The sequence below is a fragment of the Tamandua tetradactyla genome, chromosome 12 (genome assembly GCF_023851605.1).
Source record: "Tamandua tetradactyla isolate mTamTet1 chromosome 12, mTamTet1.pri, whole genome shotgun sequence".
Classification (NCBI taxonomy): domain Eukaryota; kingdom Metazoa; phylum Chordata; class Mammalia; order Pilosa; family Myrmecophagidae; genus Tamandua; species Tamandua tetradactyla.
In genome coordinates, this window is record NC_135338.1 from 35,293,810 (window position 1) to 35,310,878 (window position 17,069).

Sequence of the window (17,069 nt, forward strand, 5' to 3'; positions counted from 1 at the left end):
CTAAATGTCACTGGTGCAGTCTCTTTTGTTTGTGGGCACTTTGTTTCAATCCAGACAAATTCTTTTCTATAGCTGCCCTGTCCTTTCAAGCCTCTTCTAGCTGGTATGCATCTAGTATCTAGGAAATTATATGTCATCTTGTTCAGCATAAGGCTTTGGTATCAGACAGACCTGGATTTGAATTCTTGCTCCACTATTTAGAGAGACGATGATTTTAAACAAGTAAATCTCTGTAAATCTCTGCTTCCTCATCTGCAGGTTTTCTATGTAATAGTCCCCATTTCATAAACTTTGGCACATAGAAACCCTCAATAGAGGTTGGCCGTTATTACTACAACTACTACTACTGTTACTATTAGCAGTAGATTAGCTGATATATTCTTCCTCATTCTCTGAATTAGTTTATTCACATTTGATCAGGTCTTTATACATTTTGTGATTTCTCTTTGTAACCTTGTTTTCTCTCTTTTTTGTCCCTATCTCCTTCATACCAGCTCAAATTGATAGTAAATTTCAGTATCATCATTTACAACTTGCTGCCTAGGCACCCTCCCCACCATTCTATGTGCTGTAATTCATAGAACCAGGAAATCTCTAACTTGTAGAACTGGGGGGAATCACTTCTACCATGAGGAAAAACCCAGGACCATGGAGCTAGTTGGTGGTAGACCCTGGACCAGAATGAACTTAGGTTACTTGGTGTCTTATCCTGTTTTCTTTCCGCTGTGTTTTTTCCTCAACGAATTTTCATATTTACATATACACACAATTAAAATAAAATCCACAGTGAATTGGAGAGGGGCTTTTGTTTAGAAGCACATTTTCCCATCACCTCTACTCCTGACAGGGATCTCAAGACCTGAAATTTGTGGTATAATGTTGTTTTCTGGTCCTCAGGGTGTTAGGAGTTCCCAACCATTAAGTGGAGAATGTTTCTTTGTAACGATGCCATAATCTGTAAACATTTGCTTCTTTTTTTCTGCAAAAAAAAGATTTGCTTCTTTGAGATGAAAAATGTAAATTGGAACAACTATAGAATTAGTCATAAATCTAAGCCTTTTAAAAATTTTGTTGTACAGCAATATTAAACCGTATTACATATTTTTTAAAAATTGAAATCCTACCACTGTAAACACTTTGTAGATCTCTTTTTCCTATTCAACACAGATTTTCATTGAGCAAATATATCCATAAATAGTGGTCAGACTGCTGCCCTCCTCCTCACAGCCCTGCCCTCTTTAAACCTAAACTTCTTTTTTGGTTTTTGCTTTTCATTAAAATTTAAAACATCCAGAAAAGTAGAAAGGATAGTACAAAGAAACATATACATCCATCACCTAGATTCAAATGTATTAACATTTTGCCATATTTGCTTAAATGATAATTTATAAAATATTTTTAAAATTTATTTGCTTTATATATAATTTTTTGCTGAACTATTTCAAAGCAAATTATGGACATCATGACGTCACTTTTTTTTTCTGCAGTCATTTGATAGTTTTAATAGTGCTAATTTCTTAATCTTTCATGGCATGGAATCAATCAATACTATCTTAAAAAACAATTGACCACATGCAGGAGACCCGGGTTCAATTCCCGGTGTCTACCCATGCAAAAAAAAAAAAACAAACTATTGACCAAAACCTCTTAAAGTTTTTTTAGCCTTTAAAAAAGTAACAAAGTTGGATATGGCTCATGGACTATGGAAATATTTGCTTGCTCATTTTGTTTGGCATATAATGATTACACAGCTGCTATCACCAGAGAGATTTTATTTTGAGAACGATACAAGCAACGTCACATTTATAGTCATGACCACCTTCCTTTATTAATCATTATTATATGACTGGCTACTGAAGACCCTTGAGTTTACAACCCCTGCCTAAGAAGAATATTTTAGGAACAAACATCTCTTTTTTTTTTTTTTTTTTATTAATTAAAAAAATTACAAGAAACAAACATTCCCAACACATACACTCAGCAATTCACAATATCATCACATAGTTGCATATTCATCATCATGATCATTTCCCAGAACATTAGCATCAACTCAGAAAAAGAAATAAAAAGACAACAGAAAAATACAACAAACAGAAAAAAAAATTTTTACAGGCCATACCCCTTACTGATCCCTTTCATTGATCACTAGCATTTCAAACTAAATCTGTTTTAACATTTGTTCCCCCTATTATTTATTTTTGTTCCATATGTTCCTCTCATCTGTTGACAAGGTAGATAAAAGGAGTATCAGACACAAGGTTTTCACAATCACACAGTCGCATTGTGAAAGCTATATCATTATACAATCATCATCAAGAAACATGGCTACTGGAACACAGCTCTACATTTTCAGGCAGTTCCCTCCAGCCTCTCCATTACATCTTGGATAACAGGGTGATATCTACTTAATGCATAAGAATAACCTCCAGGATAACCTCTCGACTCTGTTTGGAATCTCTCAGCCATTGACACTTTGTCTCATTTCACTCTTCCCCCTTTTGGTCAAGAAGATTTTCTCAATCCCTTGATGCTGAATCTCAGCTCATTCTGGGATTTCTGTCCCACACTGCCAGGAAGATCCACACCCCTGGTAGTCATGTCCCACGTAGACGGGGGAGGGTGGTGAGTCTGCTTGCTGTGTTGGCTGGAGAGAGAGGCCACATCTGAGCAACAAAAGAGGTTCTCTCGGGGGTGACTCTTAGGCTTAATTTTAAGTAGGCTTGACCTATCCCCTGTGGGGTTAAGTTTCATATGAACGAACCCCAAGACTGGGGGCTCAGCCTAAAGCTTTGGTTGTCCACACTGCTTGTGAGAATATCAAGAATTCAACTTGGGGAAGTTGAGTTTTCCCCCATTCTCATCATTCCCCGAAGGGGACTTTGCAAATACTTTTCCATTCACTGATCAAATCACTCTGGGATTCATCAGGGCATCACCTGGACAAACCAACAAAATCTCATGTCCTATACAAAGTTCCATGTACTTATGGTGTTCAATCAACTATCTACATAAGTTATATTAGGAGATGCACTAGTCAAAGTATAGATTTGTACAAATAAACATTTTTTGCTTTAGTCTCACACATTAGTTAAAATTTTAAAATATGAAGTACCATCTATTTTCAGCACACTGCAGTAATGACATTCTTTTGTTCTTCCTCATGCAAAAACATTTTTTAAATTTGTACATTTAGTCACTATCATTATACACTCTAGGCATTCCTAGATTACACCATCTCAATCTTTATCATCTATCTTTCTTTGTGATTTCATTTATGCCCCAGCCCTCCTCCCTCTATCATTCTCATATGCAGCTTCATTCAGTGTTTTAACATAATTGTATTACAGTTAGGTAATATTGTGCTGTCCATTTCTGAGTTTTTATATTCAGTCCTGTTGCACAATCTGTATCCCTTCAGCTCCAATTAGCCAATATCTTACCCTATTTCTATCTCCTGATGGTCTCTGTTACCCACGAAATATTCCAAGTTTATTCACTAATGTCAGTTCCTATCAGTGAGACCATACAGTAGTTGTCCTTTTGTTTCTGGCTAATCACACTCAGCATAATGTCCTTAAGGTCCATTCATGTTGTTATATACTTCATAACTTTATTCTGTCTTACATCTGTATAATAATATTCCATCTTATGTAAATGTCACAGTTTGTTTAGCCAACTGTCTGTTGATGGACATTCTGACTGTTTCCATCTCTTGGTAATTGTTAATAATGCTGCTATAAACATTGGTGTGTTAATGTCCATTTGCGTCCTTGGCCTCGTGTCCTTTGAGTAGAGACAGCATATAGATGGATCCTGTTTTTTAATCGATTCTGCCAGACGATGTCTTTTGATTGGAGAGTTTAATCCATTAACCTTCAGTGTTATTACTGCATGGGTAGTACTTTCTTCTACTATTTTGCCTTCTGGATTTTATATGTCATATCTAATTTTCCTTCTTTTTACCTTTACTTATAGTCTTCTTTTCTACACTCTTCTCCACACCTCTGTCTTCTGTCTTTTTGTATCTGTCTCTAGTGTTCCCTTTAGTATTTCTTGCAGAGCTGGTCTCTTGGTCACAAATTTTCTCAGTGATTTTTTGTCTGAAAATGTTTTAATTCTCCCTCATTTTTGAAGGACAATTTTGCTGGATATAGGAGTCTTGGTTGGCAGTTTTTCTCTTTTAATAATTTAAATATATTGTCCCACTGTCTTCTTGCCTCCATGGTTTCTGCTGAGAGATCTGCGCATAGTCTTATTGGGCTTCCCTTGTATGTGATGGATTGCTTTTCTCTTGCTGCTTTCAAGATCCTCTCTTTCTCTTTGACCTCTGACATTCTGATTATTACATGTCTTGGAGTATGTCTATTTGGATCTATTCTCTTTGGGGTACGCTGCACTTCTTGGATCTGTAGTTTTAAATCTTTCATAAGAGTTGGGAAATTTTCAGTGAGAATTTCCTCCATTAGTTTTTCTCCTCCTTTTCCCTTCTCTTCTCCTTCTGGAACACCCACAACACGTATATTCCTGTGCTTCATATTGTCTTTCAATTCCCTGAGTCCCTGCTCATATTTTTTCATTTTTTTCCCTATAGTTTCTGTTTCTTGTAGGATTTCAGATGTTCCGTCCTCCAGTTCAGAAATCCTATGTTCTGTCTCTCGAAATCTACCATTGTAGGTTTCCATTGTTTTTTTCATCTCTTCTACTGTGTCTTTCATTCCCATAAGTTTTGTGATTTGTTTTTTCAGACTTTCAGTTTCTTCTTTTTTTTCTTTCTTTACCTTCTTTATATCCTCCCTCAATTCATTGATTTGGTTTTTGATGAGGTTTTCCATGTCTGGTCGTATATTCTGAATTAATCGTTTCAGCTCCTGTATGTCATTTGAATTGTTGGTTTGTTCCTTTGACTGGGCCATATCTTCAATTTTCCTAGTGTGATTTGTTATTTTTTGCTGACATCTAGGCATTTAATTACCTTAATTAGTTTATTCTGGAGATTGCTTTCACTTCTTTTATCTAGGGTTTTCTTGCTGAATGAATTTGTTGTCTATCTGTTCTTTGACATTCCGTTCAGCTTTATGTGGACCTTTAGCTTAAGTTTTGTTTAACAGAGGAGAATTTTTCAGTTCTTGTTTCTTGCCCTGCTTGTGTGGTGCCGTTCCCCCACATACACACTTAGGAGGGTCTACTTAGATATTATAGACCCCAGCCAGATTTTCCCAGACCAAACTGGCCTCCTATCAGGAGGAAAGAGTCACCTGCATCGGTTTTCCCTGAGGGTGAGACCCAGCAGGTTGAAAGACTTTCCTGTGAAGTCTCTGGACTCTGTTTTTTTTATCCTACCCAGTATGTGGCGCTTGTCTGACTGCAGGTCCCACCAGCATAAGATGATGCGGTACCTTTAACTTTGGCAGACTCTCCCTGCTGGGGGCATGGTGGAGACAGAGGAAAGGTTGTAGGCTGGTTTTAATGGCTTCAAATTACCAAGCCCTGGTGTCTGAATTCCTTGATGGAGGGATTCCACCTGGGTGGGGCTTCACCCCTCCCCTGGGGAAGGCACAAGCTCCAGATAAGTCCGCAAAAGAGCTCACTTCTGCCTATGCCTAGGGCAGTTGCAGCCTGAAAAGCCCTGCCACTGTATCCAGAGGCAGTCAAGCCTTTGTAGATACACAGCCACAAAACCTCTATTTCCTTCTTTTTTTTCCCCCCTTTTTCTGTCAGTCCTGCCCCCTTGGCGCTGGGGCAAAAATGAGCAACCTCTGCTTTGATCAGGTTCACCTAAGCTGGGGGCCTATTTTTAGTAGTCAGAATTTGTTAATTAGTTCCACAATTGGCGTTTGATTGTGCCCAGTCCCTACTGCTGGTAAAGTCCTTTCCTTTCCCCTCTGGGAAGTGGCCTGTGGGGGTGGGGCGCTGGCTGCCACAGCTTTGGAAACTCACGGTTCTGGGGGGTGCTTGCAGCCGGTCCAGTTGGTCCAGACTGGGGTACACTGTGTGTCCAGTCACTATTGTGGCTCCAGGAGCTGTTCTGTACTGTTTCTGGTTATTTAGTAGTTGTTCTGGAGGATGAACTAAAATGCACACGTTGTTAAGTCGCCATCTTGACCTGGAAGTCCATGACATGTCACTTTTTAAATACTTCAGGATATAACTCTTTTTTCAAAGCAGGATCCAATCAAGTACCACACCATTATACTTATCTATCCCTGTTAAATCTTTTTCTAATTTAGAACCATCCTCTGCTCCCCTCCTTCACCCCCACCCCTTTTAATGCCATTGACTTTTTGAAGCTATCAGGCCAGTTTTATAGAGTATCCCACATTCTGGATTTGTCCAGTTCTTTTTCCCTAGTATCATTTAACTTGTTCCTCTCTCTCCTGATTTCCTGAAATCAGATTGGAAGGTTTGATTAGATTGAGGCTGAATGATTTCGTGAAAAGTTCTTCGTGGGTGGTGGTATGCAATTCAGGTGGTATCACTTCAGGAGCACATGCATCCCAGTGTTAGTTCTGCTAAGTTTGATCATTGAGTTAGATATCTCCATTGTTAAGGGACATTTCCCCCCTTCCAGGCAGAATGTAATACACGAGGTGATTCTTTGGCACCAGGAGAATGTCCAGTTTTCCATCAACCAATCTTTCACCAGTGACTTCAGCATCCTTTGAAGATTCAGGTTTCTTTCTTATACTTAAAATAGAATGTACTTTTTGATATGTCCATTTCTGCTTAAAAGAACTACGTTTACTCAGGTTATAAGCTTGATTGGTCTGTTACCTTCCTCTGACCTTAAATCCATAGGGGAGAAAACCCAGGTCTAAAACAAATTAGTTTTCAGAGTCAGGGTTGAGGCAGAACTTGGAGGAAGAAATTGGCAGAGATGGAACTGCACATGGAGGACAGATCTGAGGACCAGATGCCAGCCGTTTCAGTGTTTGCATGTTTTAATCATTGTCGGTCTTCTCTCTCATGGACCTTCTTTCAGACTGCTGGACAAAGGAAGGGAAGAATTGTTTTTAGCCAGTAATCAACTTTGAAAGTGGGAGCCATATTGCCCCTGGAAACTAGAAGATGGATAGAGGTGAGGCTTGTTCTGGATGTTGCTTAACAAAATGTCTTCTCTGTTGGGAGTGTTTGCATTTGTTTGGACTGGCTTATTTGAAACAGGTTGCAGTTTGATTTAGAACTCTTGAGCAAAGGGAAGGCAGGAATCAACACATGGTCTGATTCATATCATGGGGTTTCTCCAGGTCGTTTGAATGTATTTGAGAAGTTTCTCAACTCAAAAGGCTCCTTTTTTGGCACTGCAGCATCTTTTCTATTTTGGCATCTTAAGAATCTGGGGGAACCATATAAAGATCAGAAACAAGTCTGGCCCTAAAGGCTCCCTCTGACATGGTAATTCTAGCTAGTTGAATCCTGGCCCATTCGGATGAGACCATATAAAGAGGTCATTTCCTGAAATTCCCACTTTCTGCCTCTTACAGGCTCCTTATTGTAGAGAGCTGGTATTTCAGGATTGCAACCACCAGTCACGTGCTTCCAACTCTTTACTCCCAGTCATTCCTGCCCCCTGTTTATTTTTGGAGAGAGCACATTTTTGCTTCTCTTTAGATGCTATGCAGGGTCCTGCCCCCTCCGTCCATCAGGCGGCAGTCCCTGGCAGGCTGAGCTCATTTCCCACACTCAGAGATGTGACTCCAGCTTTCAAGAGAAAATACGAAGGGTGCACTGCCTAAGTGCTACCGCTACCCACTCCTATTTCTGTCCCTCTTGGTGTTGCACATTTTTAAGATTCTTTCTCTTTTTAAGACAACTTCGAGTAATGTTACCTGGCAATAAGTCTGCCAAAATCGGAAGTTGTCTTCCCATCCGATGTCTTGGGGCTGAATTTCAGAAGCAGAGTAATTTAAAGAATAAACTAGGACTTCTGAATTCTAGGATCAGGCCTTCTCATCTTTCTGGCATTTAAGGTTATTTAGGCTCTAATCGCTTCCTCTCATCTAGTTTTGTTTCATTTTGTTGTGTTTTTTCTCCTTTCTAACATAGGGATAGCAAACAGATTTCTTCAGAGGAACTGACTCAAACAGATTAGTAGTGTCTTCCAAATGCTATGTCAAGATGGATTCTCGAATTGGTCTGGTATTCATGAAAAAGATTGCCACCACTTTCTTAGCCCTTTCTAATGATTATGTTTCTAATTTCAAGAGAAATTATTTTTCCTTTAAATGAATGGGCCATTACACAAACAAAATTTGATAAAAAAAAAATAAATCCAGAGTTAGCGTTCTCCTCTTGTCCTGCCCAGACCTGATGGGCAGGAAAGGGAAGGACCCCTGACCCAAATGAAAGGATCACCGACTAACGGGTTTCAATTTCTCACCTCTCCAGACAGGAACTGGAGCACTGACAGTTGAGTAGGGAAGGCATTCAGGCCCCAGCAAGTCCCCCAGCCTCTCGTCTGTCACCTTGGGGAAGGGAAAGCGCAGCAGTTTTGGCAGCTCGTTCTAAAAAGAGCAAAAGCAGTGGCTTAGCCTAGGTATGTGTCTGTGTTTCACATTGCCCCGGGGAGAGGGCCATGGGGCTAACTAGGCATCTGGGTGTTGTCATAGCTTTTAGGGAAGGCAGCCAGGCATTCAGGGCCTGAGCTGTCCATGCAAATAGAACCCAGCAGACCCTTTAAATTGTATTGCTAAAACCCGGTTACCCCGCCTATATTTCAAATATATCATTTGCACCTAATTTCAAATTGCTACATTATCATCTTGCATTACCTTTCACTTAAGGCCTTCATTGTAAAATAGTAGATGCTGCAGGGCTCAGATCCTCAAAGATTTTTCCCAGAGACCCCTGCCAATAGGGTAGTCAGTTTAAAACAGTTGCTACAGGCAAAGTGGTATGTTGTGTCCATGTTCCAACTATACTCTTGGATCTGGTTACTTCTGGAATGCTTTTCCTTTTCATCTCTGCTCATCTTGTAAATCCAGGGCAAGCCTCACTTTTTAAATACAGCTTCTTTGGTCTCTACTTTTCCTTGCCATTTACTGAGCAGTACAGTTCTGTTTAACCTTTAGTCACAGTGCAAACTTTATGCATGCTTAATGATGCCCTGTCTTAATGATGCCCCAGGAGAAAGTGGTCCCATCAAAACCACTAAGATAGCAAGAAAATTGCAGAATTCAGTGGAACAACCCCGTGGCTTGAAGGATTCCTCCTCAGCTTCACCTCCGAACTCTGGGTACAGGCTCTCCCTGGAATGCTTCTGTACCTCCTCGTGACAGTCACTAGTGTACCTCCCCACCTCCAGTGTGGCCTCTTGGACTTCAGATTAAGCCTGACATCCGGTCACACAGATTTCATACAGACCTGATACATCCTGAATTCTACCTCTTCTTGACCTCATTGAACTGGAGTAATGTTTGAGGACAGGGATGGTGTGCCAGCTTGAAAGTATTATGTAACCCAGAAAAGCCATATTTTATCCTTGGTTCTGGAACAGCCTTTTCTTTTCATCCGGATTCAATACCATAGGCTGTAAACTTGATTAGATTATCTACATAGAAGTCTGACGCGTCCAATTGTGGGTCTGACCTTTTGATTCAATGGAAATGTGACTTCACCCATTTCAGACAGGTTTTGATTAGTTTACTACAGTCTTTAAAAGGGGGAATACTTTGGAGAAACCTCATAAATGACAGAGCCAACAGAGAGAGAGCTGACACATGCTGACCCTTGGGGAAGTTTAGAAATGCTTGGAGCCCAGTAAACGTTACCATGAGATGTTGAGCAAGCCAGAACCTGGAGAGAGCTGTGAGGGAAGCCAAGATATGAAAGCCAGCCCCAGAGAAGCAAAGTAAGGAACCCCCACAGGAACAGAGGCTGAAAGCAACGGAGCCCAGGAGCAGGGGACCAGCAGATGCCAGCCACATGACTTCCCAGCTGACAGAAGTGTTCCTGACCCATCAACCTTCCTTGAATTAAGGTGTCTTTGCCTGGATGCCTTAGTTTTGACATTTTTATAGACTTAGAACTGTAAATTTGCAACTTAATAAATTTCCCTTTTTAAAAGCCGTTCCAATTCTGGCAGATCACATTCTGGCAGCTTGCAAACCTAACACAGATGATGTCTACTTTTCCTCTCTCACTAATGTACATAGGACAGTGCCCACCCCCCAGCTCCTCACATAGGGAATAAAGTCAAGTCTTGGGTACAAGTCTTTATAATTTGGTAATTCTGGTTAATTAAATCTGTCTCATTCAAACAAGGTATTTGTGTGTTGTCATAACAAGACTTGTGGTAGACGATGTTTACAAAAGCAATTTCTTTCCCATGAACTTAGAGTACTAAATAACAAGTATAAGGATTTCCAATAAATAGATAGACATCTCCCGCTAAATGTCCGAGCCCTACCTTTCAGGGCTGCGTCGAAAGATCTGGGAGATGCCTGCGTCTCCCCATCTCCCATCAGCCTCAGTACTCTTTCCTGAGGCTGGCCATCGTGGGAAACAAAAAGGATTCCTACAGTCCCTGCCCTATTCAGCTCAGAGGATTTCTTTATTACCCTTCCTCTCCCCATGATTTCAATGACTGGGAGAAATGGGAAGTAGCTTACACAGGTCAGGGAACCCTGACTTAATGAATTGTTAGTTTTTACAATAGTATGTAACTCAAGTCTTCAGGTGGTAATGAAAAAACACAAAAAACCCTTTGATTTTGCACGTTGTTTAACTGTATTAGATTTGGAGGAGTAGTTTTTCTGTATTGACTTTTTGTTTGAAGCTACTGTCCTAATTTAGTAGCGGATTCCATTCTGTAATGGTAGAAAATGTGGCTTTGTGTTACCCCTAAACGGAAAGGATTTTCACTCACTCCCCAGTAACATGGCCTCCTGGGGGTTGTGGTTAAAGAAGATAAAGCAGATCATTTTGTTTATTAGAATCATAGGGAGTTTTGTTACCTACAAGGATATCCATCATTAGTAAAAGTGATAGCTCAGGCCGGGCTCAAAGAGGTTTCTTTTTTTACCTAAATTACTGTATGGTTTATTATATGTGGTCTAGCCTTTCATATATCCACATGCATAATAATGATGACGATGACAGTAAAGATATAATTCTTATTATGTGTCTGGTACCATTCTAAGCATTTAACATATAGTCACTAATTTAATCCCTCAGGAGTCTTGTGAGTTTGATATTTTGATAAAAGTTTATGTAGTTTATGCTCCTTTTTCATGCTGCCTATCTTTTACATTCCTTTCCCGGTTCTGTGTTCTTCTTATCACCATAACAACCAACACCCCATAGTAGAAAACAGGTGTTATCAGGAGACACAAGTTGTCACACTTGGCAGTCAGAGACAAGCAATAGCTTGTTTTCCACTTCTATATTTTTACTGTTTCTGAGTCATACAGAACTCCAAAATAGCTCCATTATCCACTTCTAGCATAGAAAGCTTAGGTTTGTTTTTTTCTGTAAGGTGTTACTGACATTGCCCAGGAGCAACCTGTACCGTTGGATACAGGTATCCCAGGCCTTAGGTTCTTCTCAGGCAGTTATTTCCAGCAGGGCTTTGACTTACCCTGAAGAAAGGCCCAGTATCTAAATTGAACACATCCTTGGTGAGTTGGAGTACTAATAAAGAAGTAGGGAAGAAAATGTATCTCAGTGTAAAATAAAAAGATCAAAAGTATGTAAGTACTTTAGCATGTTGAAGAGGGTGTTCTAAAAAGTTTCAAAATAAGCTTTAAGCAGTCAAGTAAAAGGAAGTTTGAAGGGGTCAGCAAACTATATCCCTCTGGCCAAATCGGGCCCACTATGGTTTTTGTAAAGTTTTGTTGGAATGCAGCTACATCCATTTGTTTACTTAGTGTCTGTGGCTGTTTTTTGCTCTACAGAATCAGAACTGAGTAGTCACAACAGAGACTGTATGGTCTGAAAAAAATAAAAGTATGTACTGCATAGTTCTTTACAGAAAAAGTGTGCTAATCCCTGTTTTGGTCCATTTATCAGAGTACCTTCTTTAGTCAGAGAACAGCAGTTAAATTATATGAAATTTTTAGAATAAGAAATGTATACTTCAAAGACAGGAGACTGCTGGGTATTTCAAAATAGGAAATATTCTTTGCTCTTCCATCCATCCAGAGTGATTTGGTGGATTGGTTGATGTTCCCTTGGTATTTTTAATTGCAAATATGCTAGATAAGAATTTCTGCACTTGAGTTTTGAATGCATCCATTGCACTGATGCTTCCTACCAATAATTTGAGTAGGTTTTTAACACACCACTTTAGTTTATGTCTTCTATATGAGCCTCCGTCTTATATCTTTATTTTGTTGTTTTTCTGTTTATAAAAGTAATATAAGTTGATTTTAAAAATAATTTGGAAAATATGAAACAGCACAAAGAAGGGAAATAAAATTTCCTGTAATCCCACCAGCTGAATCTATTCTTCCTCATGTACATATAGTAAATTATTATAAAATATTCTATATTAATAATCTTTTCACAAACTCAGAAGCATATACTTTTTGCAAAATGTTTCTGTTTTTTTAATATATATATTGAGATTTCTCATATCATTAAAGTTTTTTTTTAGCATGATTTTTCATTATAGCAAAATATTTTCACATGTTTGTTCCATGTTTTACTCAACTCCTTATTGCTGGCCATCTAGATTGTTTCCAGTTATTCACTATTCAAAAGTAACATCATGAACCTCTCTGATTATTTCCTTGGAATAAATTCCTGGGACTGGAATTGCTGGCTCAAAAAGTTTAAAGGTTTTTAAGACTTCTAATACACTCTGTCATATTTCCCGTTTGGAACATTGGGTCAATTTCTACATCTACCAGAAAGGTATCCAGATTTTCATGGCAAATTAGCAAGGTTATTATATATTTTTTGAAAGGTTTTGAAAGGCTGGGAATTGGTTTATATGACCTTTATCCCCAAGCACTCTGATGTTGAATGCAAACATTAAGCAAACATTAAAGTGTTGAGCATGCGAGTTATTTTATTTTGCCTTCTCTTTTCTTGTAGGCTCCCCCTCCCAAACCACCCCGTCGGCAAGGAGGCTGGGCAGATGATTCCATGAAGTCTTCAAAGTGAGTACCAGCAGTTCACAGAGTAGGCTTGTGGATGGGGTCTTTTCTTTTGTGTTACTGTCCCCCTCTTTTTTTTTTTCTTTTTTAACATGGGCAGGCACCGGGAATCGAACCTGGGTCCTCTGGCATGGCAGGCAAGCATTCTTGCCTGCTGAGCCATCGTGGCCCGCACCCCCCTCTTTTTTTTAATAACAGCTCCATTGAGCTATAATTCATATAACATACAATTCACCCATTTAAAATGTGCAACACAAATGGTTTTTAGTATATTCTCTGAGTTATGTGACCATCACCACAATCAATTTTAGAACATTTTTATCATCCCCAAAAGAAACCCTGTACCCATTAGCCATCACTCTCCTTCCCCCTAACTTCCCAGGCCTAGGCAACCACCAGTCTACTTTCTGTCTCGATGGATTTGCCTATTCTGGACATTTCATATTAATGAAATCCTACAATATGTAACTGTCTTCTTTTACTTGGTGTAATGTTTTCAAGGTTCATCCATGTTGCGGCATGCCTGTGTTCTTAAAGTAATTTTCTAAAGAGAATGAAGTTGATTGATGAAATCTGCAGTATGTTCTCCTCTGGACATAGATTATTCATTCATGATTAACAGTACAGATGTACCATCATCCCATTTAGTTGGTATCTTAGGTTTACCATAAGTCATTCTGTAACACATGAATATTGATAGCCTTGACTATTCAGTATTATCTCATCAGTCTGTACTCTTCCCTCAAAAAGTCTCCAGGAAGTTCAACTGTTAAATTTTCTGAACTGCGTAGAGCTTGGTTAAGTACATAAGGAGGCAGTGTGGGGTGGTGGAAAAGGACCATGGATGTAGGTTCCATTCTCAGTGAGCTGGATAATGTTGGGCAAGGTGTTCATCACTGCTCAGCCCTTGGAGAGACATGCTGTTCCTCTCCCCAGGGTGGGGGTAAGGACTGAAGAAAATAACCTATGCAACAGAAACATTGCTGTTGATTTTAGTCCTTCCAGAATCTCCACCGCTTATTCGGGATTCTGATGCCTTGTAGTTCCATGCTGAGAATTATCAGGATGCACTGATTGAAGGTCAAGGGCTGTGGAGCTGGATAGGCTGTCTGATTTGAGTCCTGACTATGCCATTTCTTCTCTCAAAAACCTTGGGCAAGTAATTTAATCTCTCAATTTTCTCACATCCATAATAGGGTTAAAAACATACCTACGTCAAAGGTTTGTTGTGAGGATAGAGGAATTTTCATATATGTAAAGTGCTTAGAAGAGAGACAGATATTTAGAAGCACTCTGTAGATTCTGGCTATTGTACACCACTATCTGAGTCTATCCTATACATTGTTATTATAATGATGGTGATTCTATTTCTCATCCCCCTTCCATCTTCAGAGATGGTTTTACTCATATCCCTCTTACAGGCTTTCCCACAGCTGGGGATGTTCTTGGATTGCAGGAGCTCTGGGATATTTACAGTGGCCTGGGTGTTTCCATATGAAGGGTCTGTTTGAGAAAAATAATGCCAGGTAAAGAAAAACAAGGGTTATTTTGAGTACCAGGAATCTTTCTTAATGACAAGTTATATTAAGGCCTTCAGCATAGGAATGTCAGATTTCCTTTGTTTCTTATTAATCAGCAAACTATCACCTGGCCTGATGCCTATTTCTGTCAATAAAGTTCTATTGGAACACAGCCACATCCTTTATTTACTCATTGTCCGTGGCTGCTTTCATTTGTTCAAAAACAGCAGAGTAGTTGCAACAAAGACCTAATGACCCACTGTGATGGTTTGAAGTTGTGTGTACCCCAGAAAAGATCATGTTCTTAAATTTAATCAATTCCTGTGGATGTGGACTCATTGCAAGTAAGATCTTTTGTGAGTAGGATCTTAAGTTAAGATTTGATCCATCCCATTCAAGTTGGGTCTTAACCCCTTACTAAAATCCTTTATAAAAGAAGCTTATATGGAAGCCGGCATCAAGGAATTGAGAGAATCTTTTTGACCAAAAGGGGGAAGAGAGAATGAGACAAAATAAAGTGTCTGTGGCTGAGAGATTTCAGAGTCAAGAAGTTATTCTGGAGGTTATTCCTTTGCATTATATAGATATCCCCTTTTTAGTTTAAGGTGTATTAGAGAAGCTAGAGGGAAGTACCTGAAACTGTAGGGCTGTGTTCCAGTAGTCATGTTACTTGAAGATGATTGTGTAATGATACAGTTTTTACAGTGTGACTGTGTGATTTTGAAAACCTTGTGTATGATGCTCCTTTTAACTAAGGTATGGACAGATGAGTTTAAAATATGGATAAAAAAATAAACCATAGGGGGAACAAAGGTTGAAATAAATCGGGTCTATATTAGTGGTCAATAAGAGGGAAGGTTAAGGGGTGTGGTATGTATGAGTTTTCTTCTTTTTTCTTTTTTACTTCTTTTTCTGGAGTGATGCTAATGTTCAAAAAAATGATCGTGGTGATGAATATACAACTATGTGATGATATTGTGAGCCATTGATTGTATACCATGTATGGAATTTATGTTAAGAATGTTTGTGTGTTTGTATGTTGTTTTATTAATAAAAATATTTTAAAAAAAAAAAAAAAGAAAGAAAAGAAAAGCTCAGAGTGAAAATTGAAGAAATGGCGAGACAAGGACACACACAGAAGCTTAGAGAAGAAGCCACTGAAGCAGAAGCTGAAAGCAATGAAATCTGGGAGAGAAGGGAGAGACCAGCAGGTCTCTGGCCATGTGCCTGGCCATGTGACAGAGGAGTTGAAAATCGGTAGTCTTTGGAAGAAGAGAGGGAGAAAGTATCATACTGTTGATGCCTTGATTTGGACATTTTTTGCAGCCTCCAAACTGTAAACTTGTAGGTTAATAAATCTCCATTGTAAAAGCCAACGCATTTATGATGTATTGCATTTCATTAGCTTTAGCAAACTAAACACCCACAAAGCCTAAGCTATTTACTATCTGATACTTTACAGAAAAGTTTGACCACCCGTGCTATATACCCTCTTTTGTACACCTCCTTTTGTACTTTGCTTTACCAATTTAACAGTATATCCTTGAAAAAGTACACCATTATCTGAGTGTACCATCATTTAATCAACTGATCTTATATGGGTGATCATTTAGGTTGTATCTGATATTTTGCTATTATAAATAATGCTGTAGTGACTAACTGTGTCCATACTTTTTCAAAGTGTTTCTTTAGGGCAAGCTCCTAGAAGTAGAATTATTGAGTTAAAGGGTAGTGGCATATTAGTTGGGTTAGGTATTGCTAAACCCTCCTTATTGAGAGTTTGCCATTTGCACTCCAACAACGGTGTGTGAGAATGACTGTTTGCTTGCAGCCTTGCCAGTAGTGTTCCAAGATTTCAAATATTTGCCATTCTCATAAGTGAGAAGTGGTATTTCAGTGTTCAAGTTAGCTTTTCCTTTATTATGAGTGAAGTGGGGCATTTTGTTTGCTTAAGGGCTATTTATGTATTTTTCTGTTAACTGACTGTTACATCTTTTGCTCATTTTTCTCTTAAGCGTTTGTCTTTTTTTTCCCTCAAGTTTTAACAGATGTTTAAATGTTAGGAAGATTAGCCTTTTTTATGTGAAATAAGTTACAACTATATTTTCCCACTTTGTCATTTATCTTTTGACTTTACTTAATGGTGTTTTTTGCTTGACAGTGTAACTAAAACACATACTTACATAGTCAGATTTATCAATCTTTTTTTAGTTACTTCTGGAATTTGAGTCATAGGCTTTTCCATACCCAGGTTATGATGTAACTCACCAATGTTTTCATCTAGTACTTGTACAGTTTCATTTTTTTATATTTAGATCTCTATTCCATGTGGAATCTAGTCTGGTGTATGGTGTGAGATGTAGATCCAATTTTATCTTTTTCTAAATAGCTGTTACCTCAGCACCATTTATTGAAACCATCTTTCTCTACTTATTTGAGATGCCACCTGTAT

The 17,069-nt window shown here is 38.9% G+C and overlaps 1 protein-coding gene across 6 annotated transcripts in view; it reads left to right on the plus strand.

Moving 5' to 3' along the window:
* The window catches only part of IFT43 (intraflagellar transport 43), a 123,577-nt gene that overhangs the window by 50,113 nt on the left and 56,395 nt on the right, over nucleotides 1-17,069 (plus strand). For 4 of the 6 annotated variants that reach the window (XM_077123129.1, XM_077123131.1, XM_077123133.1 and 1 more), the window contains 2 exons: nucleotides 13,036-13,100; nucleotides 14,519-14,623. In XM_077123129.1, the coding sequence (XP_076979244.1) occupies nucleotides 13,036-13,100; nucleotides 14,519-14,623 (170 nt within the window). The remainder of the gene's footprint in view (nucleotides 1-13,035; nucleotides 13,101-14,518; nucleotides 14,624-17,069) is intronic. The other 2 variants (XM_077123130.1, XM_077123132.1) reach the window with 1 other exon arrangement.